This window comes from Lycorma delicatula, chromosome 1, assembly GCF_047948215.1.
Source record: "Lycorma delicatula isolate Av1 chromosome 1, ASM4794821v1, whole genome shotgun sequence".
NCBI lineage: Eukaryota > Metazoa > Arthropoda > Insecta > Hemiptera > Fulgoridae > Lycorma > Lycorma delicatula.
Window position 1 is genome coordinate 327,983,869 of NC_134455.1, and position 24,602 is coordinate 328,008,470.

Sequence of the window (24,602 nt, forward strand, 5' to 3'; positions counted from 1 at the left end):
GCGACAATGGTGCAGGAACTTTAAAGCAGGACGTACAGATGTTCATGAAGCAGGCGGTCACGAAAGGAAGCGAGTGTCGACCGATGATCTCGTTGAACAAGTGAATGAGGCAATTCGAGAAAATCGTCGGTTCACAATTTCTGTATTGTGATTCGTTTCCTGAAATTTCAAGGTCAGCTCTCTACACTATTGTGAGTGAGAAACTTCAGTACCGCAAACTGTGTGCGAGATGGGTTCTCAAGATGCTGTCCGACCATCACAAAACAATGAGAATGGACGCTTCCCTAACGTTTCTCCAGCGGTATCACAATGAAGGAGAAGATTTTTTGAACAAAATTGTCACAGGGGACGAGACGTGGGTCCATTTCGAAACTGAAGAAACAAAAGAACAATCCAAACAGTGGATGCATTTTCATTCTCTCAGTAAACCAAAGAAGTTCAAGCGAACCTTCTCCAACAGAAAGTGTATGGCTACTGTGTTCTGGGACCGGAGTGGAGTTCTCTTGGTGGAATTCATGGAACGTGGCACGACCATCACTACAGCCTTATACTGCGTGACTCTTCAACGTCTACGAAGGGCAATTCAGAATAAGCGGAGAGGAATGTTTTCATCAGGCATTGTCTTTCTCCATGACAATGCTCGGCCGCACACTGCAGCTGTAACAAAGAAGCTCCTGCAGCGTTTGATCATCCACCATACAGCCCGGACTTGGCTCCATCCGATTTTCACCTCTTTGCTAACATGAAATGCTGGTTAGGAGGACAACATTTTGGCACAGACATCGAGCTACAGACCAGCGTAGAAACATGGCTGAAAACACAGGCGGCTCCGTTTTATGACGAGGGTATTGGAAAGTTGGTACCACGCTACGACAAATTTCTAACTCGGAGTGGCGACTATGTAGAGAAATAGCGTAACTATGTAAGTACTTGTTACAAATAAAAATATTTTTTATTTTCACTGAGGTTTTAATTTCGTGACCGATCGGACCTTGAAAAAATAACCCTCGTATATAATTACATAAGTGTAAATAATAACTTTGTATACCAAAGAAATCAGGGGCAGATAAATGTGAAGAATACAGAACAATTAGTTTAACTAGTCATGCATCAAAAATCTTAACTAGAATTCTATACAGAAGAATTGAGAGGAGAGTGGAGGAAGTGTTAGGAGAAGACCAATTTGGTTTCAGGAAAAGTATAGGGACAAGGGAAGCAATTTTAGGCCTCAGATTAATAGTAGAAGGAAGATTAAAGAAAAACAAACCAACATACTTGGCGTTTATAGACCTAGAAAAGGCTTTCGATAATGTAGACTGGAATAAAATGTTCAGCATTTTAAAAAAATTAGGGTTCAAATACAGAGATAGAAGAACAATTGCTAACATGTACAGGAACCAAACAGCAACAGTAGCAATTGAAGAACATAAGAAAGAAGCCATAATAAGAAAGGAAGTCCGACAAGGATGTTCTCTATCTCCGTTACTTTTTAATCTTTACATGGAACTAGCAGTTAATGATATTAAAGAACAATTTAGATTCGGAGTAACAGTACAAGGTGAAAAGATAAAGATGCTACGATTTGCTGATGATATAGTAATTCTAGCCGAGAATAAAAAGGATTTAGAAGAAACAATGAACGGCATAGATGAAGTCCTACGCAAGAACTATCGCATGAAAATAAACAAGAACAAAACAAAAGTAATGAAATGTAGTAGAAATAACAAAGATGGACCACTGATTGTGAAAATAGGAGGAGAAAAGATTATGGAGGTAGAAGAATTTTGTTATTTGGGAAGTAGAATTACTAAAGATGGACGAAGCAGGAGCGATATAAAATGCCGAATAGCACAAGCGAAACGAGCCTTCAGTAAGAAATATAATTTGTTTACATCAAAAATTAATTTAAATGTCAGGAAAATATTTTTGAAAGTATATGTTTGGAGTGTTGCTTTATATGGAAGTGAAACTTGGACAATCGGAGTATCTGAGAAGAAAAGATTAGAAGCTTTTGAAATGTGGTGCTATAGAAGAATGTTAAAAATCAGATGGGTGGATAAAGTGACAAATGAAGAGGTATTGCGGCAAATAGATGAAGAAAGAAGCATTTGGAAAAATATAGTTAAAAGAAGAGACAGACTTATAGGCCACATACTAAGGCTTCCTGGAATAGTCGCTTTAATTTTGGAAGGACAGATAGAAGGGAAAAATTGTGTAGGCAGGCCACGTTTGGAATATGTAAAACAAATTGTTAGGGATGTAGGATGTAGAGGGTATACTGAAATGAAACGACTAGCACTAGATAGGGAATCTTGGAGAGCTGCATCAAACCAGTCAAATGACTGAAGACAAAAAAAAAAATAAAAATAATAACGTTCCTAAAATTGGCTCTGTGGCATCCAGACTATTTCTCTTTCAGGATTTACTACTTCGTCAATTTTAACTCTTTGCTTTATAAATATTATTTGTGGTTGTTATTGTTACTAGACATCCAGATTTGGTGAGAAAAGATTAAGTCAGTTGACTAAACGCATTAGAATTTTGCGCGATTCACACTGGTATGAAGCTATGTTAGCTAAAAGGCAGTAAAAGAGCATTCTTTGTTTGATGTTTCTTCAATACACTTTGAAGAAAAATTTATTGGTGAGGTATAGTTACATAAATTTACAGAAACATGAATAAAATAAGACTAACTCGATTTTTACCGATATTACTTAGCGATTTTTAATTTCAAATTTTTCGGAAAAGATATAGCGCGATAATAGTATTCGTCGAGAAAGATATCAAGAGTTCTATCGTACGATAAATGCCTGATGACGATTTTGTAATCTTAAACTCTTGGGGAATGAAAATTATTGTAGAAAAAAATTTCAGTCTTTATTCAGGTTTTGGAACTGGCAATAAGATGAAAATGACAGAAAGAATCAAAATTCAAAATCGTGGAATTGTAATGAAACATTTTCTTCGGAAAGAAATTCTTTTCGTGTAGTTACAGTTATTTCGGTTAACGCTTTCTCAGTTATTAAAATTATTATTTTTGTGTCTACTACTGACTGAGAACAGCATACGTAGTACATAGTTTTCCAGGAAAAGAGTAATTCATTTGCTGCTCAGTACTGCGTCCCAGTTTTTGTAATGATTGCGATGGTTCAGAAGCAGTTGGAGAACACGAGGCGCTAGTTAGAGTTGCTTTCTCTGGTTGTAAATACTTTACAACCAGTGAATAGGGTACAGGAGTCGCTTGTATAGTCTAAAAGAACCTGTATTTCGGAAGACATACTAAAATGCAACGAATATGGTCGCTTCAGTAAAGTTTGTAGCGGGAAACCGTCGCTTTCTGTTGTAACTTTGGCATTGAATGCTTTTTATTCTTGGAAATGTCTGTATAATTTTTAGAGATATCCCGATGTATTATGTCGAATCACTTACTACTGTTGGGCGACATAATTTTGTTTGACACTTTTTTTTTCTTCTCTTTTTCCTATTTAGCCTCCGGTAACTACCGTTTAGATAATTCTTCAGAGGATGAATGAGGATGATATGTATGAGTAAATGAAGCATAGTCTTGTACATTCTCAGTTCGACCATTCCTGAGATGTGTGGTTAATTGAAACCCAACCACCAAAGAACACCGGTATCCACGATCTAGTATTCAAATCCATGTAAAAATAACTGGCTTTACTAGGACTTGAACGCTGAAACTCTCGACTTCCAAATCAGCTGATTTGGGAAGAGGCGTTAACCACTAGACCAACTTGGCTTGTTTATGGCACTTAGACATAATTTAGCTGACGGAGCGGGACGGGATCGGATCGCTTGATGGCCAACGGAGTGTTGTGACTAAAATAATAAACATATTAACCTTTTAATTTTTTTTTAATATTAAAAACACGAATTCAAGGCTGTTTTCCATTTGTGTAAATTTGTACTAAAATTCTTCCTTCAGGAAGAATTTTAGTACAAAATGAATTTTGTTCAGCAGAGAGCTGACGCACGGTTGATCCACAGACTACGATTATAAGAAATGTATCTGCATAGGAGATTAGCATTGAGAGGATCTATATTCTCTAGAAGATTTTTTGTGGCTTTTTTAAATTTTATTTTGATTTTTAATTTTCTGCTACTATTTGCTTTTTAACCTACGTTCCAAGAACGGTTGAAAGAGAAATGCGATTCTTTTTCTGTGTTAGCGATAAATCTGTTTAACATCTGTTCATTTATAAAATGTTCTGAAAATGGCGCAAATGTTATTTTCTTCTTTTTTTTAACTTAGACTGTTGGTACAGTTGTTTTATTATGTGTAGTAGATTCATCGAATAATAGAGATAAGAAAGCATATGTTATGACGATTTTTTCCCTTATTTATCGGAGTAACATTTCTTTTTGAAATGTTCTTTGTTGTTTCCATACGTTTTTGATGTCGGTAGTGTATTTTAGTGTATAGCTTATTGATATCGGTGTAATAGGGTATTTGCATCAGGTAACATAGTGACATCTCTTTAAAAGCCTGTTTAATAGTAGTTGCGGTAAAACTTCCATTTATATAAAATCAAATAAAGTTTTTAAAAAATAAATAAATTGCACAGTAATTATTTTTTTTAAAAATGGTTCGGACAAATCAGATGTTATACAAAATAAATCTCCCAAACATGGCAGGATTAACCCTTTAATTTTGTGTGCATGATAATTTCTGAAGGATTTATACGATAATCCTGAAATCTTTGCTCATGTTATTTATTTGTATTTAATCAGTCAAATTAAAAGGCGAGCCGAATGAAAATGTTATATTCTTTAAAGTATTTCTCCCTCTCTGTGTTTACTGTAGAACACTTATCAGAGGTTTATATATATGCTGATCTCTATAGGGAGTGATAGCATGTTTGTCTTTTGTTCGGAAGATTCTCGGTTCGAATCCCGATTTGGGTTGACATTTTTCTTAGACTAAAAGGTTTATCTAACAAAAGGAAACTGTAATTGGCGTTACCCTGTTGTTTCTGGCGAATATAGTGTACACAAATATGTACACCTTTTTTTATAAAGGCTATTACCATTCCAAGTAGTACGTATTAAAAAATTTCACTAAGTGCTTGTCAGATGATCGGAACACGAAATTGGATCAGTTTAAACCGGAATTAGAAAGTGTGTTATCGTATAACGGGGAAATTTTAGTTCCTTGCTATGCTAAGCATATTGAATGCTAACAAATTGTTTTTTTAAGAGACTATTTTATTTTTTTCGTAATACACCAAATCATTTTTTAAAACAGAGTTTAGTATTCGATAATTGGAGATTTGTGATAAATGGTAGCCTTGAAACGGTTGTTAAAATTGTAACAAATGTATGATCAAAGGGTTCCGAAGTCGTATTTCATTACTAGACGCTGAAGGAGAAATAATGTAGATTTGAACTGAATATCAGAGGTGCGGTAGAATCAGTGTCAGTTGAGCATATTCTTCAAAAATGTTGAAGAATTTAAGGAAAAACTTTACCATTGAAGGCCCGGATTCTTGTTCAGGGAGTTGACGAATAGTTTTTTAAATAGCAAACTAAAAAATTTTACTAAAAGTATTATAATTCTGATTATCGAGACTGACGTTCACTTGGAATTGGAGAAAAATACATTGAAGTCTTGAGTATAAATTACGAAACGGCGTTTTATAGGACAGTTGAGAACAGTGTATGGACGTAAATCTCAAATTTATATTGAGCAATAAGTTTCACAAGTTGTACCGTGGAAATTGTACAGTCTGTAATGTTAAAAATTAAGATTTCAGACACTTTATTGTGTGTTACAGTTTTTGCACCCGTTACCGCCTCAAATATATACAAACACCCAAAGGAAACGGCAGATATTGTTAAGATACTCAAAATACAAAACAAACTTTAACTAATCACGTTTATTTACTACGTTTGTGAAGCGCTCAAACTGAGAAGTTTGATTTCATTAGAGTCGTTGTACGTAAAGCGTGGTGGGGTTGGTTAAATTAATGAAGTTCCAAGTAAATAATACGCCGTTCGATTTTTACAACGTAAAGTAACTTTCATAACCCCAAATATTGCACGAAGAAACTTTCGTTTACAGTCAGTTAAATTGAAATTTGAAGCAATCGTAAAAGAATGAATATATGTACTGCCGTACAATTTTGTAACGAAGAATTCGAATTGACTTTAGGAATGCAACGGAATAGAAAACGTTTATTGGAGAAAACCCGAGTCGATGGTGAAGAATCCTCTCGCAAGTTGTGACTGTTTAACGGTAGAAATTGATGAGAACATGTTCTCCCACAAAAATAAAATATGGAGAGAGCTTATCTCCAGCAATGTAGCTTCGGAGTTGTTTAGGGGAAAAAAACGAAAATTTTCTTATGTTCGCTGTCCTCGACAGAATCGACTGTACAAAGGCCTGGATCAACAATAATTTCTGATTGTTGGAAAAGCAAAAACAAAAAGTAAAACAAGATTATGTATTTTCCAGGTTACAATAAATAAACGAAAGTGAAAATCATTCCATCAGTTTTTGAGATCCGGGTAGTAGAGCACATACAAACGCAATTGAAGGCGTGTGGGGGGCACATATAGGAAAATTAAGGAAGAGTTCTGAACGACTAGATGTACCCTCGACTTTTACATAAGCGAATTTATGTGGCGCTGTCGAAATAGCGATAACAATTTTTTGACCAAATTGAATACTATATTGCTTGATTTTGGCTCTGGAAGATTTACACTAAGTAATTTTCTCAGAGTAATGTTAATAGAACATTTTTGGAAATGTGACCGTGTTTTTAAGGAAGTACTTTTTACATCTATCACAGAATCACTTGTTTTTTCTGTTCGGTATACGCAAGGATGCTTCGGACCTTTTTTGCAAACAACATTTCTGAATCGTAAATGTAATTGTTTGCGTTACGGGTTAGCAAACGTAGAAAAAATATGGGCCAAGTTAAACTATTTATCGTGTAATTCACGATGGTAAACGGTCATTTGAGCAAAATTTATCGTAAAGAGAACTTAACATGTAACAAATTAATAACGTAACAATAATGGCTTAACAAATTATGACGGGATTTCAAAAGCCCTGAAGCTTCAGATTAGGTTTTTATTCGCGAAAAATATCTCATTGCAATACAATTATCCTCTATCCGATCGTGACTTCAGCCAACCTATACGTAAGTTTATTGTAGCTACCGGTTTAAGGTAGCAGAAATAAATGTAAAAAAGTTGGAAAAAATTATTTTTCTTATCACCGATAATGAAAATAGTCTTTTTCTCTTTTGTAAGCCTACGGTTCTACGCTGCTCGTCTGGCATCAGTGTACGGGTTGTTTATTTTGAGATTATATTCTTAATACTTTTTAAATGTTAAAAACTCGAGCTCGAAAAACCAATAAGTTCCTGCTCCAGGCTTTCCTTAAGGTATGCTTAAAAAGACCTTTTGGCGTCTTGCGTGATGTGATATTAATGTGGTGATCGTACAGCTATCGGTATTAATTTTTATGGTTTGTATAAAGACTGTTTAACATTGTTTGATGCATACAAACACAGTAACTGCACATTCAAATCCATTCTTATCAATGAATCTCGTGCGTTTATTTGTTTATGTATTTGTATGTATTCGGAGCTATTTTTAAATTTTAACGTAAATGCTCAGCCGTTAGGAAGCATTATATTAATGCAGATGTAATTTGCATCGTAGCGACCGAATTGTGAATGTCAATGTTACACGGTTTTAATATGCGCTTGAAGTTCTATGTCATACGTGGTTATAATAACGCGGTATTGTTATCAAGATTTAAGAGGTTTTATAAAAGCTATGATGACCTTCGACCCCGCCAGCGTTGCTCAGCGTTCCTCGTGTGCGTTGCTAGCCGATACGTTCTACGTATTATCGAGGCCTGAACTCTGCGAAGACAAGCCATTGTATTGGTTACACTCGAGTGAAGTGGATCTATTGTGGCCGGCTTCTTATTACCGGGCAGTTATTTCTAATGTTTTACGTGAAATATTGGTTTTTTGGATTAATGGGTTATTCTGTCGATTAATTTGTGTATATCTTGTGAAAATTGTGTTTTCGACGTTGTAATAGAAAATATTTTACTTAATTTATTTGAATATCGGCAGATGGTATTATGAATTACTTAAAATATGGTAGGACGACAGACGTACAATACAATAACAGAGTATTAACATATGTGTGTATGTGTGTGTGTGTGTGTGTGTGTGTGTGTGTGTGTGTGTGTGTGTGTGTGTGTGTGTGTGTGTGTGTGTACACTCTCGCGAACGTTTAATTTTGTATGAACTTTTACTTTAATATTATGCTTTAATTAATAATTTTCAGCAAGTGGTTTTTATTTCATGATCTTACGTTCCAAGCTTAATAAACGACACGATTGTTTGACTCTACTTATAATTATTTAAAAAATTACATTTGTGATTTAAGACGTAGTAAAAAAACTTTTTTTTTTTTTAAATTTTTATTTGCTACTTATTATTATAAGTTATTCCGTTATCTATGTATTGGAATAACTTCGTCGCTGTACGCGATCCCCAACTAGGCGTATGTGTATAGTGTTGTCGATGTCCAAAAAAATAATTTAAAATAAGCGTATATTGATGGTTTTATTCGGTGATGATTAATAATCGGGGACGAGTAGATGTTAGAATCGGGAAAAATTATTATACTTTACTTCGGTCTTATCGGTCAATAATATTCGTTTGTTTACAATTAAATAATGTCCTCCTTTTTTTGGTTTATTTAGCGATAGCAATTACGTAATTGTTTCGTTTCATTGTTTTCTGTTTACCGATTAATGTTCTTGACAGATTAGTTAAATATATTATGCGTTATCACTGGTGTTTGAGTTTAGTATTTCATCGGTTCATTCTGGATAATAGTATCCGCAATTAGTAGAAAACTCCAATTATTCCAAGCGCTCTGTAGCTTTGAAGAATGACATCTTTTGATTCATAGTAGTGAGAGGGAGTTACGTTGTACGACTTTACATAATTTGTAAGTTTGTAGTCTGCGGTAAGGTTAAATAGGAAAAAAAATCTGTAGCTAATTTGTCGATACAAAGATTTATTTAAAAAAAAACGCTTACATTTTCGATGGAATTTTTTAAAATTAAAATAATTGTAAGCTTGGACAACGGGGTAACACCTAGCGATATAATCTCAAAGAAAATTATAAAATTTTCTCTGTTCACCAACGTTGTTGAATACTTATATAATTTAATTATTTTTTTAACCAGAAAAAAATTGGGGATGATTGGGAAAAACATATTAAAACTTTTCTTTATCCTATTTCTGTTGATGTTCAAACAGAGCTGAACCAAACGTCAGTAAATGGAGGAAAGAGGTAGGTAACAGTGAGAAAAAAATATTTTTACGCACGCTGTTTTTTTTTAAACGCTAATGTTAATGTATAATATTACCTACGAGCGAAAGAAACGGCAATAAATAAAGATATTATTTTATTACTATTCTATGGCCGATAATTATACTTTTCATGTCAAGCGATGTACTGAGTGAGGGTTTTTTATTTAATCGTTATTTTCAATCTCTGATGTACAATTTTTATTCACTCTGTACTGCTTGTAATTAGTTCAGTGATTAATCGTGTTTATTATTCTTATTACTTTTTTTTTATCGAAACATACATATATTGTGTTACTATAAGAGGTACTTTTTCTATTATTATTAAACGGGTTTTTAAATTAGTTGGAAGGTTAGAGCCGGTTGGTTGGTTTGTACAATTATTTTTACACTGAACGTATAATTGTTTTTATCAGTGATAAGCCGATGTCTATTCGTTAATTAAATTATCCCTCTTGCTATTGTAAAAGGCTATCTTTGTTCTTGAACTATTAACCTTATACGATATTAATAAAATAATATTATCTTATTTATTGCCGTTTCTTTCGGTCGTAGGCAGTATTATACGTAATACTAGCGTTTAAAAAAGACAACGTGCGTAAACATTTTTTTTCTCACAGTTACCTCTTTCCTTCATCGCTTCTCACTCGCTCAGTCAGTGTTTCTTTCTTTTTCTCGTGCGGTGGAAGCGATACTTGTGTCCTTGATTTTTATTTAGCTACTATTGTATTAAGATCGTAATGCAATTACACAAAATCGCTTCGTTAGGAATAAATGGTAATTTATTTATTAACTTATTTTTTCACAAGTTGTTTGATAATTTTATAAAAATGAATGCCCTCTGTTCATTTTGCTTATTACGTCTTAATGTCTGCGATTTTTGACAATTTAGCTCGGCTTCGCCCGGACGCTATGTCCATGCGGCTGACTGCATCATTATTCCTTGTCGCTTGCAGGTGCTAACGTTTTCTAATAGCTTGGCATCGCTAATCTTAAAGTCCCTGCAGTAGAAACGATAAGAATCCCTCTAGTGCTAATGCTTAGGTAGGTCTCTGATTGAAAATTGTCACTGCTTCTCCAATTTCCAATCGACCTTGAAGTAGTTGATAATTTTTCATTTGTAAGCTTGCAACAAGAGATAAATATTAAAAAATAAAAATACATTTCTGACAAACATTGCTCTTTAATATATGATGATTAAAGTGCGTGCGGGCGACAATTTTGTATATATTGTAATTTCTTTTTTCAAATTTATTTAAATTCGCGCGCGCACGCACACACACACACACAGCCTATGACACTCGGTAACATAAAGATTTCAACGTGTTCCGCCGTTGAGCTGCTACGGTGGAAAAACATACATACATAGCTCCTATAATTACATTACACTCCTTTTTTAGTAGTCTTGTAATAATAAAATTTACTACCGTAATTCATTCATTCAGTATTGTAGCAGAACTTAAAACATAACTATTTTCGATACAAATAAATCGATACTAAATATACTGTCGATTTAGAATCTTTTAGTTACAAGTAAACATAAATATATACATATTTATATAGCCTATGACGTTCTCGGTAACGTAAGGATTTCAATATATCTAAATTTGTTCAGCCGTTGAGTCGCTATGGTGAAACATACATACACGCTAAATGGATTACTTTCATTTTTGAGCAGTCTTATAATAATACTTAACATACTTAAAACAGAATTCGATCAGGAGACATTTAGACATACAATAGGTCTATAAATTAGACCTATTAATAAGGCGATGGTAATTGTAACGACAAAAAATCGGGATGTCATTCGTTTTATATTGCTTTCGTATTTATTACGGTAATAAATGAAATCACAATAATTTTTTTTTAGCAGAAATCATCTACTAAATTAGTGTAAAACATTAATTTCATTTAATTAAACGACGGTTAAATTTTTTCATTTTACTAATTTCGTTAATAATATAATAATAATAACGTTACTTTTATCGAATACCGGCGCCAGCGCTTGTTCCCTTCAGATTGGCGGCTTTTTCGTACGTATTTATTTATTCATTGTTAATTTACGGGCTACTGTATTATTTAAACTTAAAGATCCTGGAAAATTTACTGGCGGCCGGCCTGGCGACTTCAGGCGGCCGGGTGTCCTTTACAGTATCGAGTATTTTCTGGAAAGGGTTTTCGTCCCCTACCATTCGAGTCGTCACATGAATTCGGCGAAATATGATTACACGTGATGCCTCACAGTTCCCCTGTGTTTTGTACTTCGCCATTTCATCGACAACCGCAAGCGTTCAACGGTTTTAGTATGAGCACCGCTGTGATAATCAACGAAATTGTGTCGATGATTCACAGTATAATGGCGGCAGAATCCTTGTGTTTCCAGTGCATCGGTTTGGTACTCGCGTTAGGAAACCGAGTACAATATGCTCCCGTCATTAACATTGTCTTCGGTAGGATTCAATCGGGTTGGATCGATCTGTCTGCAAGTTTCACAACGAAACGCTCTCCGTTTTCACGACAAATGCTACCTGAAAATCCGTTGTTGCGGGTAGAACGATCGGCTCTAATTTTGCGTCTCGGAGTACAGGGTCTCATCGATTTCGAAGACCGTATCGTTCTCCCCGATTTTATCTTGCGTGCTTTTTAGTGTAGTCGATACACACTTCTCTAATGAAATATTCCAGTCGTCTAGCGTATTCGGACGTACCCGATTCACGGTGACACCGAGCAGCACTTGATAGTTCGAACATCTAACATAGAGAACGTATGACGGTCACCAAGCCGAGGTTCGAATTTTTCAGCCGTATCACCTCGTACCGACACGCATATTGACTTTAGATTTTCAAGTTGGACTGTTGCACGTCCTTATTCCCGGTAGAATGCCACGCAGTTATAAACATGGCATCGTGTTTCGTATGTCGGCAAATTCCAAACGTTCATATTAAACTTCGATAACGAAATTAAATTGCTTTCACGATAAACCAACTCTAGGTACAAACTAATCCTAGATTACAAACTAAGCAATCTAACAAACTTGGTGTTTAAACATACTCTAGGTAACCGGCTGCTATACATTAGATACTGAATTATACATTAGATACGTAGTTGAATTTACGTCATAGTGATAATTACGTCGTACTCTTTATATTTTAAACGTATAATCAGTTATGCCGGTATTCGATAAAAGTATCATAATAGCTTTCGTATTTGCAGCGGGATAAAAAATAAACGGATAGTAAGACACGTTTTTCCTGTACGGAATAGATTCCCTCGCTAGTAACAGTGACTCGACAGCTTGAGCGCTTACCGTAAATTTTCTCGTAGTTTGTGGAACTATTATCGTTCCGTTTTTTAAAATTAATTGATACCCGATGATTTGAACCAGTACATTTTTTCTTTTCGCGATAAAATTAGTTAAGATGTTTTCGGCAGACTTATGACGAAAATTCTGAATACGGTTGAAATCGCGTTACTTCGCTAGAAATTCGAAGCGTCTTAAAGGTTTCGTTATGCAGATGACAGATTATTATTTCATTGTGTAGACGAAGACAAAGACTTTCGAAGCGATTATTGTGACCGTGAACGATTTATTGTTGACGTAAACTCGAAATAAGATTTCTTCCTCGGCAAGTATTGTTTAGTCCATACGTTCGTGTAAATTTAAGTGTTAAAAGATCGGGGAGGTGCTCAAATAACAGAAACGAAAGCGATGAGTTTCCTCCCTCATTACTTCCTGAAATAGAAATAGCGATTTTAGTCGCTACCGACAGATCTATGTCCTTTTCTTCTTTTCTTTGGTGTGCTTATTGGATATAATTTCTTAAAGTGATCGGTGAAAAAATGAGTTTTTGAATTCAAAAATGGAGTAACATCTGAATAACTGGAAAAAAAACCAGTAGCCATTAAGTTATTTTTAAGCATTATGTATTAATTAAATTATGGATTTTGCTCCACGATGAGAGATACTGTAATATTCTTAATTTTGGCTTTTGTTTTTTGTAATAACTGCTAATAACATTTGATTTAAGGTGTTCAATGTTTACCGGATTCATTTTGCTTGAAACAAAATTTCCAATGTGTAATTTGTGAACTTTGTTTTCAAAACTACTAATTCGTCTTTTAGGTTTCGCTGAAGTACGTCGTTATTTTCCTTTAATATTAAACTAAAAATTTCAAAGTCGTAGCTAATTCTTTATTGGAAATATTGGAACGGCAGTGTGACTGTTATTTTCTATTGTTCTTTATTCCTAATTATTAATGCTTTTCTAATTTTGAAATAGGTACTACTACTGGTTTCCTCATTATACGTTTCTAGTTTACTATTTAATCTCTCGTGGTGCAATTATGGACAAATACAGTTAAGTCGATCCCGACATATTTTTGCCAAAGAGTTTGATACTCGATAAATCGTTTTTTAATTTCGGTAAAACGTATATGGTAGTCTTATTTTGTTCTCCGATTTTTTTTCTGTTAATCTATGCATTTTTTCAAATTGAAATTTTCCTGTGAAAACTTTATAAAAACTAAACGAAAAACTCCTTTTTTATTATTCTTATTTTAACTAAAATTTAAACCCGAGTAAAACTTCCACCAAAGATTCCTAAAAGTATTTTCTATTAACCGGTTAGTCCTTTATTATTGTTTCGTCCAATTTGAGGCATGTTAGACTAACGTTTTTCTAGTTTTCTTTCATCTCTCAAAAAATAGCTATTTCAGTTAAACGTTTCTATTTTTAAAAAGTAAAACTGCCGGTACGTTTATCGCGGATGAAGCGATACTTTTACATAGAAAACCGATTAAATATTTCTCAGTAGGGACGTGTCATAAACATATGTTTGAAAACTTGCAGTCGGCGCTTATTTAAGATCAGCTTTCCTCAGTAGCCGTTTGTTATGCGATCGGTTTAGTACCTAACTCGGTTTAGTAATGTAGCACTTTTAAACGATTTATTCTTCAAATATCTTCATTGTGTCCTAATATTAATCGTTACATATTTTTTCTGTTTAGCTTATCGTAGCGAACTTCCTCCTGACTGAAATAGTTATTACTTGAAAAAAATGGCATGACCGGTAACGGTAATAACATAAACTGATCGTTCAAAAATAACCAAATTAGATAACAAAAAGGGAAAAGATTAATTATTAGTTATTAAACAGGTAATAAACTTTTTTAATGCTTTTGCGGGTTTTGTTCAAGTACTAAGTCGAATTAAGTCAAAAACAGTCTAGGGGTATTTTCCAAGTTTTTTTTTCAAATTTTTGAGACTGATTTTATTCAGTTTCTGTTTGATATTTTAGCTCTCTACCTGTGTACTTTTTTCAGTATTTCTTAATTTTATTACAACTACTATTTGAATATTTACGTCTCGCATTACGATCGTGCTTTCGAAACGCGTAAAAAAATAAAAGTGTGGTTTATTTTTAAAAAATTAAAACTTCTGACAAATAACGGCTGTGGTTTTGTCCCAGTCGCAGGTCGACTTGCCTAGAGACAAGTAGCGTTAACTGTCCCCTTGTGTTAGTTCTTCGTTAACCGTTATTATCTTAGTATATTTTCATCTAAAAGAAACAATTTGAAAGATGTGTATCAATTAAAAATAGTTTTTATTATTTTCATCCGATCCTTCTGTAAAACATAAACCGAAACTAATCTTTTTGTTGTTAGTTAATAGATTAATTTTGATGATGTTTTTTTCCTCGCACAAGAGTAATTCGTTTATTTGAGGCAATCCATTTACTCCTCTATGAGATTATTTACATACGCTTCTTTAGCAAAACGCTTCTTTAGTAAAAATTGTTATTACCTTAAGAATCGAGGGTATTCTCCATAAAAGCAACTTCTAATCGCATTTTATATTGCCCGTGGTTACTCATATTTTACGCATTCATTCACGTTATTCGTGGTTATTTGATAATATACAAACACGTAATGACTTACGTGCTGGTAGAATGCTGAAGGTTGAGCATTAATTTAAAAAATGGTTAATTTAAAAATTATTTTATATCGATCTTAATGTCTTGGCAATGGACAGCTAATTAAACAGTTGGTACTATGTAGAATGTGTAATTATGATGTTACGTTTCTCCTACCGAAATTACTTTGTTTTAGATCTGACACTTTATTGCCGTGTTTGTTTTGGATGCGGATTTGTGTAGTGTTTATTAAAACGGGTGGTGAGTGTTATGACGCTTAATGTGATCGATTCAGTTTTGAACTCTACTTCAGTTGGCTATTATACTGTAGACTGTTGCTATTGCCGCTGCTACTACTACTAAAGTTATTTAAAAACTTGTTTTTCTGTTCCGTTCTTTGGTTTTATCGCTGTTCGGTAGTGATTCTCTTAAAGAATTGATTTACAGAATTTTTTATATTGTGATTTTATTGAAATTCGTTTTTCTTTAAGATGGCTGACGGTTTATTCGAATTTGTTGTGTTTGGCGGATTACTCTGTTGGATATTCAGTGACAGGTAAGAAATTTTATTTTAATAAGGTAGTTATTGTGAATATATTCAAACTTATTACAAAATTTGTACGTCTGGATTTTTTTTTTGTTGATCAGCATACATTTTTACAAAGAGATTGAGCAGATGCGGTGATTTATTATAGATACATTGTATTTGTGATTATCTGTGTTACATTTTTTAAATTAACAAAATAAAATATAAAATAACTGGTGCACTTGCATTTTTGTTATACATGCATCGCATGTACGGTTTTCGTATTAACGAAGCCAACATTTGTTTAACAACTTCTTTATTCATTCGGCACATTTTCAACGTCACGTTTTTTAAATTACATTGTTACTGAAGTATGAGAAATAACATTTATCTGATGAAGTCGCTGAGCTTTCTTCTTGATCTAAGTTTAGTAATTTCGGTCGAATATTTTGTTTAAGTATAAAATTTGTTTAAAATCTGCCGCTATCGTTGATATGTGAATTATTACAACAGGTGGTGAGTACATATAGTAACGGGAAGATTGAATTTGCGCGATAAATGAAGATTACGTAATTTTAGCCGAAAGATATTAAACTCTTTTGGTGTTAAGAATATGTTTTATTGCAATATTTACTTAATTTTTACTAATTATTTATATTGGCACGATTAGCATTAAATCGACTGTTTATTTGTGGTTTATCCAAACAGCGGTCAGAAACGGATGCCTCAGTCCTTAAAGAGTTCTCCCTAGAAACCGGTTTTACTTTTCTTTAAATTTTTTCGATCTAAATTTTTTATTTGTTTGCGACTTTAATTTTTGCATGCTAGATTTAAAGTTTGAAATAATTTTTAAGGTGGTCACTCTTGTCCCGAAATTCAGATTTATGCGTAAAGCGTTTTTTAAATTTTTACTTAATCAGTATTTATGCTTAGTTAACTTTATCCGTACTTAACCTTTTTTTTAATAATTTTAATAGTTAATAAGTAGAACAGAAAATGTATAACCTTAATACTTGGCTAGTAGAAGAGCCACGTAGCATTGTTAATTTCTGACCGATGTATCGCTTTCATATTGAATCGTTCTATTTAACTTTTTTTTTCAAAAATGTTTAAAATAAACCTGGCGACTAGGTTCACTTATTTTACCAAAATTTTAAAGCGGTTGTTTTTCGGTAGGGTCACTTTATAATCTCATTGGTATTTTTAAAACAAATACGTGTGATAATTTTAAGCTTTTTTCGGTGTAGTGGTAGATCGGGTCTACGCATTTTTAAAATTTTGTATTAAAATAACATTTTATTGTAAGTGAGCTTAAATGGGAGCGGTGTTTATCTTATAATTTTTCGGGCCTTAAAATCCACGAGCTTGCCCACCCGTAAAATTGATGAATAAAAGACTTAACAGATTATCTTTATTGCCCTACAAATTGAATCTACATTTTACGAATCTAATGTTCAAAACAAATTTAATAACTCATAACAAGTATATCGTACAAAAAAAGAAGCGTTTATATTCGTGACGTCGGTATGACGGTTGAAAGCCGTGAGGTGAAGTGATTAGTGGGCTGTTTTTGACCGACTGAACCGAAGGTATTGGAGCGGCACTAATTAATTTTTGTATTCCTTTAATTATTGTCGTTAACTTTAATAACAGCCGCTAAGTTGAGTATAAGTATTTGCGATTGAAAAATCAATGACGTTCGTGCTTTCTTAACTTTTGTGATGCGTTCTACTTTTTAACTTTTTGGAATTACGAAATGCTTTATAAGGTTTGACGATCATCGTGAAGCTTCACCAATGGCGTTTGTGTTTAGAGTGCACCAGGATATTTTGTATTTGTTGATGATCTAATATTTTTTCTGTCTAATAGTCACTAAAGGTTCGTCTCGTATTATGTATTATAGATTTGAAATCTTCTTGCGGTTGAAGGTTCACAGGATCTTTCCCATTTCCACTGCCTATGGTTTCTCCTCGTTCCTCTAATTTCCTCATATGTTCAAACATTTTGAAACGTTACGGCTAAATTTATATATGGTCTTAAAACTGAAAAATTCGTAAAACTTTACACAAAATAATTTATAAGTCTTCATCACCTGATAAATCGACATTGTCATTTTCTTGTAACACAACCACAATGCGTTGTTAAATGATCGTCCCGCAACCCTTCTTTATGAAAATCTTCTACTTAAGATTTTCTGCGTGATTTTAAGATTTTCTTAACGCATTTCCTCCAGTGTATTGTTACGAGTTTATAGCATCTTCCAATTACGTTTTTACGTCATTTATTTGAAATGTACTGTTTTTGGCTGCCTTCTCACCTTTTATCTGCACCCATATGATCGATTGGGTTATACTGGCAGTGATACGGCGGTAGTCGAACGACTTCATGTCCCATTTCTGTCGCAATGCCCTCAAGCTCATACCGTCTGTATTTTTCTCTGTGTTCGTTAAAAATATACATAATTCGGGAATTGTGTGCGAAGGATTGTGTGGTATTTTCCTCTCTTATAACCGTGAAACAATTTCCCTCTTTTTTATGTCGATCTGTGGCACTTTTTCCTTCAAGCGGATAATGATAGCTGGCGTTATCCATCACTATAACACAGCCTTCTTCCAAATATCGTAGCAAATTTACGAACCGTTCTCGGAATATATTATCGTTCATTTCTTGGTGGAAGTTCCTCCGTACGCTTCGACTGACAAACGAGAGCACAGTTTTTTTTATAAAACCAAGTTCATAGCGACCAGCGTGCATATAATTAAACGGAACCTTTTCTGAACCGTAATCTTAAGACCACCTTTGCTTGTTGAATTCTCCCACATGTATTTCCTGGAACGGTTCTGATTTACACGCGTACCATCTAGGTAAATTATTGGTCGGTAATCATTTTTTATAATTTCGTGCATCCTCCTTAAAACTTTTACCCGAGCTAGATCAGTGTCAGAGACCTTTCCATCAAAAATGTCCTGCCGTCATTATACTTACGAAAGCGGAGCCCTGATTGTCTTACAATTTTCCACGTAGAACACGCACTCCCGATAAAATTTACTTTTTTTTTCTAAACGTCTCCAATTTTACTGCTCTTCGGATACTGTTCTCTATTGTAAAATTCTTGAGTGGAACGACGAATTGTGTACTAAAATCGTCCAGATCGGTTACCCAGTTTGTATGAGGAATTCTTTTCCAAGACGATTTGAAAGAATGTTCGCGTAATATGCCTTGGCTGACGCATTTTCTTACCTTCACTGTAAACATTTTATACAGTACGCCCTGATACAACACACGTTGTTGCGGTTACTTCTTGCGTCGCATTAAAAACCTTCTTAATTGTAGCGTTAGGTTTGCTATGCCCAAGTTTTTTTATAATAATTATATACCCCATCGGAAATTTTTTAGGTGGTTTTCAAAGATGAGCACTGTTTGCTGCCATTTTAATTTACACGCGTACACAATTAAAATAACGTAACTTTCACAATTAAAGATCAGCCAATGAAACTTCACGTGTGATTAATATAAAACCGTAATCTGAACCGGTAGAAATTGTATTGCAAAACAAAAGTAGCGTATACGGTGACAAACATGATGTATTGTCTTAAATGGTAAACACAGACTGTTTAAAATAACAGACTGAATAATATAAATGACCATTATGCCACTTTTTTATTTAAAAAAAGATTTGCCTTTGTACGTGACTGTTGCTCAAAAACAATACCGTAAAGAAATGAATTAGTTTCATCGCTTTCGCGATGAAACTAATTCTATATGGGAAAACACTTAACGTTTTGTAGAATGAGATAATGTTATTGTGTACGTGAAATACCTTGAGCGGGGTTATTGAAATATTTTATTTCAATTTTTATAATTTAGTTATTTACTGAAAATACTATATTTGTATGGACTTAGATTGCGTAATTATGATGGATGCGGTGATGTACTGGCCGTACGCGCATCGCGCTGCTGCAGAATACCACTAAGGGGGAGGGCAAGACAAGTACGACGCGTGACCTTCATCCGCAAGGTGATTTCAAATCTATTATAGTGCTATCCGTGTGTATATTACTGAACTAAATTAGATGATGATGTGAGCTAAAGAAAAATTGTATTAACATTTTTGGAATCTGACTTGCCTCTCAATTGCAGTCTTAGGTCTAGCAATCTTTTACAGTACATTCAAGTGGAAGTTGTTTTCATTATCGTCTGGATGACTTATATTTTAAATATTTATAATATCTACGTATTTATTTTTATACTTACTTACTTTTGCATGCAGACTGAACATATAATTCTAAATTTCTGACGTACAGGTTTATTAACTTCTCCCCGCCATATACGCCTTGGGCGACCTCTGTGTTTCTTTTTCGGGTTTAGACCTTTTCAAAATACAATCTGCCAATGAATGATATCCAGCCCTCTGTAACTCTGAGGTCCGGCTTATGCTCTACGTATATTCAGATTTTGCATGATGATTTAGCTATTCAAATGGCACTTCCTACTGTTAAAACGTCTCTCAAACAGCGCCCTTGTTTTCTGTAAGGTCTCCGTAATTCTAGCGGTCGTACTTCACCAATTCTGGTTAAACTGATCGTTTTCCATCAGATTTCCGACCTTCGAGATTACCAAAGCTCTCTTCACTATATTAATATCCAATCTAACGTTTTTATAGTCTCATTTTTCCCTGTTTAGCCTCCGGGAATTACCGTTCAGGTATCACTTCAGAGGATGAATGAGGATGAAATGTATGAGTGTAAGTGAAATGTCTTGTGCAGTCTCAGTTCGACCATTCCTGAGATTTGTGGTTAATTGAAACCCAGCCACCAGAGAACACCGGTATCCACGATCTAGTATTCAAATCCGAATAAAGGATTTGAACGCTGGAGCTCTCGACATCCAAACCAGCTGATTTGGGAAGACGCGTTCACCGCTAGACCAACCCGGTGGGTTATCACATTATGGTCTGCAATAATATAAGTTAGTCGTGGTTTATTTTTCTTTAAAATTTTCATTTACAACTATTTACTAATACCTTGAAGATGAAAGTAATTTTTACAGGTCGACTTTGACGTCCTTATAGTCTTCCAAGCCTCTGTGCTCCTTCTCCCTCGAATTATCCTTAATTCACATTATGAATACTGCATCTGATTCTACCTTCTTACCGGTTCTTTAATTATCGAAATATCGATTAAGGAAAAAAAAAATAGATTTAAATCTTTATCTTTAAATAGAAATAACTAAACATTATCGTCTGGTTAACTTAAACATTACGAACGTCATCCAGGAAATAGAAAGGGTACAGCTAACAAGAGTAGCCAGGTACGTGGTTAAACATGTTGACAAGTGCATAGACATTTTCAACAGCTTCTGTAAATTATTATGTAGACTATACTATATTATATAGACTAAACTAAGTAATAGGGCCTCTTTTAAGTTGAACACCTTGTACTTGCAATATGTACCTTAGACTACTCGTACAAATGTTTGATTCGTTGCATCTTTTTCCGTATCCTCCCTTTATTTCTGCCTCTTTATTTCATTATTATGTGTGTATCGTCAGCGGTACCATACGCTTCTATCCAACACGAAAACCTAGCAATACTAGATAGATAGATAGTCTTTCCTTAACGCCGACTTTTTATATTGATATTTCACTTCAATCGTTGACATCAAATCTAAGGACTCCGTAGACTTTAATAATAATTTCTAATTTTCAGTTAATTTAAATTATTATCGATCAACAATCGTCATTTCCAGGCGAGTTAAAATATGAAATATCTTTACTAATATTTAGCTATTTGTTATGTCGAAACTAATAGTACCAGTAAAATGAATCGCACATCGGAATAAGTCTGTATTGCAAATGAACGCTGATAAACGGATCGTAACGTTACTATTGAATCGTGCTTCGGGTTAAAAAAATTCAAGAGAGAGATAGAGATTGATTATGGTTTGTAGTTTGTAAAAGGAATTTTACATAGCGGACAAAAGCGTACTAACAGGAATTCGTTTTACTGACGCGGTGATTATTACGTTAGTTAATACGATGTTATTATTGACCAGTAGAATAAGAAGAGGGGATAATTTAGCGCGTATTGATGCCCTCCTACGCGCCATCAGAAAGCCAGTATGCTATGATCGGCCTTTATAACGACAGTACTTCACGATGCCTCGAGGTGAAGGTTTAAAGACAAGATTTATTCGGTCTTGAAATAGATACGCCTATTCTTTTTCTCTTTTAGACGAGCGAGAGTTATGGAACTCCGTCACGCAAATCCTCTAACTGCAGAAGTTGAAAATGATCGTCCAACCGTCGCAGCGGAGTAGCAGAAGGAGGAAAAAAATTTGTAAACTAATCAACAGCAACGACAGCGGCATCTAAAGCAAAACATAATCAACAAGAAAACGTTAGGTGATTGCAAATAGATCTACTGTTTTGTTGTCAATACTACATTGATACAATCGCGAACACACTTCGTTAAACTATTAGGCACTGACGAAGATGAGATACGATTTACATCAAGAGCTCATCGTAAAACTATTGTTTCTCGTGGTGCATTAAGCATTAAGATGTTTAGGGAATAATAATAATAAGTAATTAAAGTTAATCCTTCTTAACCTGTACGACGTCCTTCATAAACATTTCACAAATTCCTGATTTGTAAGCCTTTGGTTACCGCTACTCCAAGATACTCGTACCATCTGCAAACCGTTCGCACTGAATGTGCCTGCAAGCATAGACTTTCGATGCTGTACTATTAGATTCTACTCTTTCGATGCTGTACTATGTTTTGTTGTGATACTGTTAGGATCTCCGTATAACTTCAATCCGTATTTGAGTTACTACCTCAGTTTTAAAATAAAAATTTAATTCCGAGCCCTGAGAGTCAATCAAAGATTTTTTAGGCCTTTGTTTCAGGCATTGTTTTCTTGTTCTTTGTCTCAAATTTAAACTAAACTTCAAAAATGTTCATAGAGTTTTCTAATCGCCAAAAATTTCCTTTTTATGTGTGTTAATTATTCTTGTAGCTCAGTGACTACAAAAAAGAAAAAAAGACTTATAATAATAATTATTATTAATGTTTAAATAAATAGAAATTGGACACATAATTAAAATACTTTTATCACACACATAAAAAATAAAAAACTAAATAAAGGTAAATAATAACAGCTAAAGACGAAATAGCTAATACAAACAGTTTTCGATATTTAATATTATCTAATCCATTGATTCTCAAACTTTTCGCCCACCGCCCACATCGAGAATCAAAATTTTTTTAGCGCCCCCCAAACTTTTTAAACTTACCATCTCTTAAAAATAATTGCTGTTTTTAAGATGCACTCTTAAAAACAGCAGTAAACGTATCCTATTTCTGAGTTGAAACTTAAATTTTAAATGAGAGCAATTAAAACGCATATTTAATCGTATTGGAAATATTCGTATTAAATTTTCTTTCAAAAAATAACAATTGTTTTTTTTTGTGGGCGAAAAACGCCTGGGCGTTATCATCGCCCGGAACTTTATTAATAAAAGGCTAAAATAACTCCAAAATAATAAAGTTTATAAGATGTAAATATATTATTAATCATACAATAAACATTTATTAAAACAAGCCAAGAAGGCAAAATAAAACTCAATACTAATACCACAGACGAAGTCGATAAAATATAAAAATTAAAACAATCGAATAAAGAAACTATATAAAACTTAGCTAATTTCGACGGGTTGTGCAAAAGTCCCCTCCCCGGATAGCAAGATTAAATACATAGAACTAATAAACCAAAATTGAAAGTAAAGGTTAAAATTATTAAAAACTCAGAAAAACATATGATAATATTAAACTTTTTGCAGTAACCTGGTACTATTAAAAAGAGAAACATCCGGTCCAAAATTCCGTTATTATTGCACAAGATATCACGGATGTTTCTAGGTAGATTAAATTGACAACGCAAAGCCGCATAACATATGCAGTCCACGAGAATGTGGTGCACAATCATGCGGCAGTTGCATAGTGTGCATAGGGGTGGGGCTTCTCCTGACATTAGGTATTTGTGTGTGATCCTCGTATGTCCTAACCGTAGGACAGTGGCAGAGGACCACTTCCTCACGACGAGATTTTCTGCAAGAGGAACCCCATGGCAACACTATATATTTAATCCATCGGAGTTTATTATCGACGTTAGTCGCCCAGTCACTTTGCCACCTTGCTCTCGGTGATGTTTTGTACGATTGATAAATTCAAAGGTAGTAACTCGGGTGGTGAAAGGAGGTTGAATACACGCTTCTTTGGCAGCATAATCTGCTCTTTCGTTACCTAGAATCCCCACGTGGCTAGGGATCCAGCAAAAACTTACCTCTACTGCGATTACCTAACTCAGCAATTGCATCATAAATGTCAATGACGACAGGATGTTTGGAATAAAAGTTTACTAACGCCTGGAGAGCACTACACGAGTCACTGCCAATAAGAATGTTTCTATATTTACGGCTAACGATATTTAGACCCCTATTTATAGCGACTAGTTCTGGGGTGAACACACTCGTAATACCGGTTAGGCCAAACATATAAGTCCTGTCATTGACAACAAAAGCACAACCAACGTTACCGTCTTGTTTTGACCCATCAGTGTATATCATCGCATCTGGGTTCGTTTTGGTGAGAATACACTGAAACATTTGCCGAAAAACCGTAGGCGTTGTCGATCGTTTATCGTATGTTGTAAGGTCAAATGTAAAATTTACAAGGTTTTTTCTCCACGAAGGATATGAGCACGGACATGATGGAAAGAACGAGGGAGTGT

The 24,602-nt window shown here is 34.3% G+C and overlaps 1 protein-coding gene across 6 annotated transcripts in view; it reads left to right on the forward strand.

Moving 5' to 3' along the window:
• The window catches only part of mino (glycerol-3-phosphate acyltransferase mino), a 155,345-nt gene that overhangs the window by 11,264 nt on the left and 119,479 nt on the right, over positions 1-24,602 (forward strand). The window contains exons 1-2 of one of the 6 annotated variants that reach the window (XM_075382104.1): positions 7,904-8,144; positions 15,480-15,839. The exons of 2 other annotated variants lie outside the window; for them this stretch is intronic. In XM_075382104.1, the coding sequence (XP_075238219.1) occupies positions 15,775-15,839 (65 nt within the window). In that variant the 5' untranslated portion in view covers positions 7,904-8,144; positions 15,480-15,774. Of the gene's footprint in view, positions 1-7,903; positions 8,145-10,062; positions 10,149-15,479; positions 15,840-24,602 lie in introns of those variants that run through there. 3 more of the 6 variants (XM_075382107.1, XM_075382105.1, XM_075382108.1) reach the window with 3 other exon arrangements.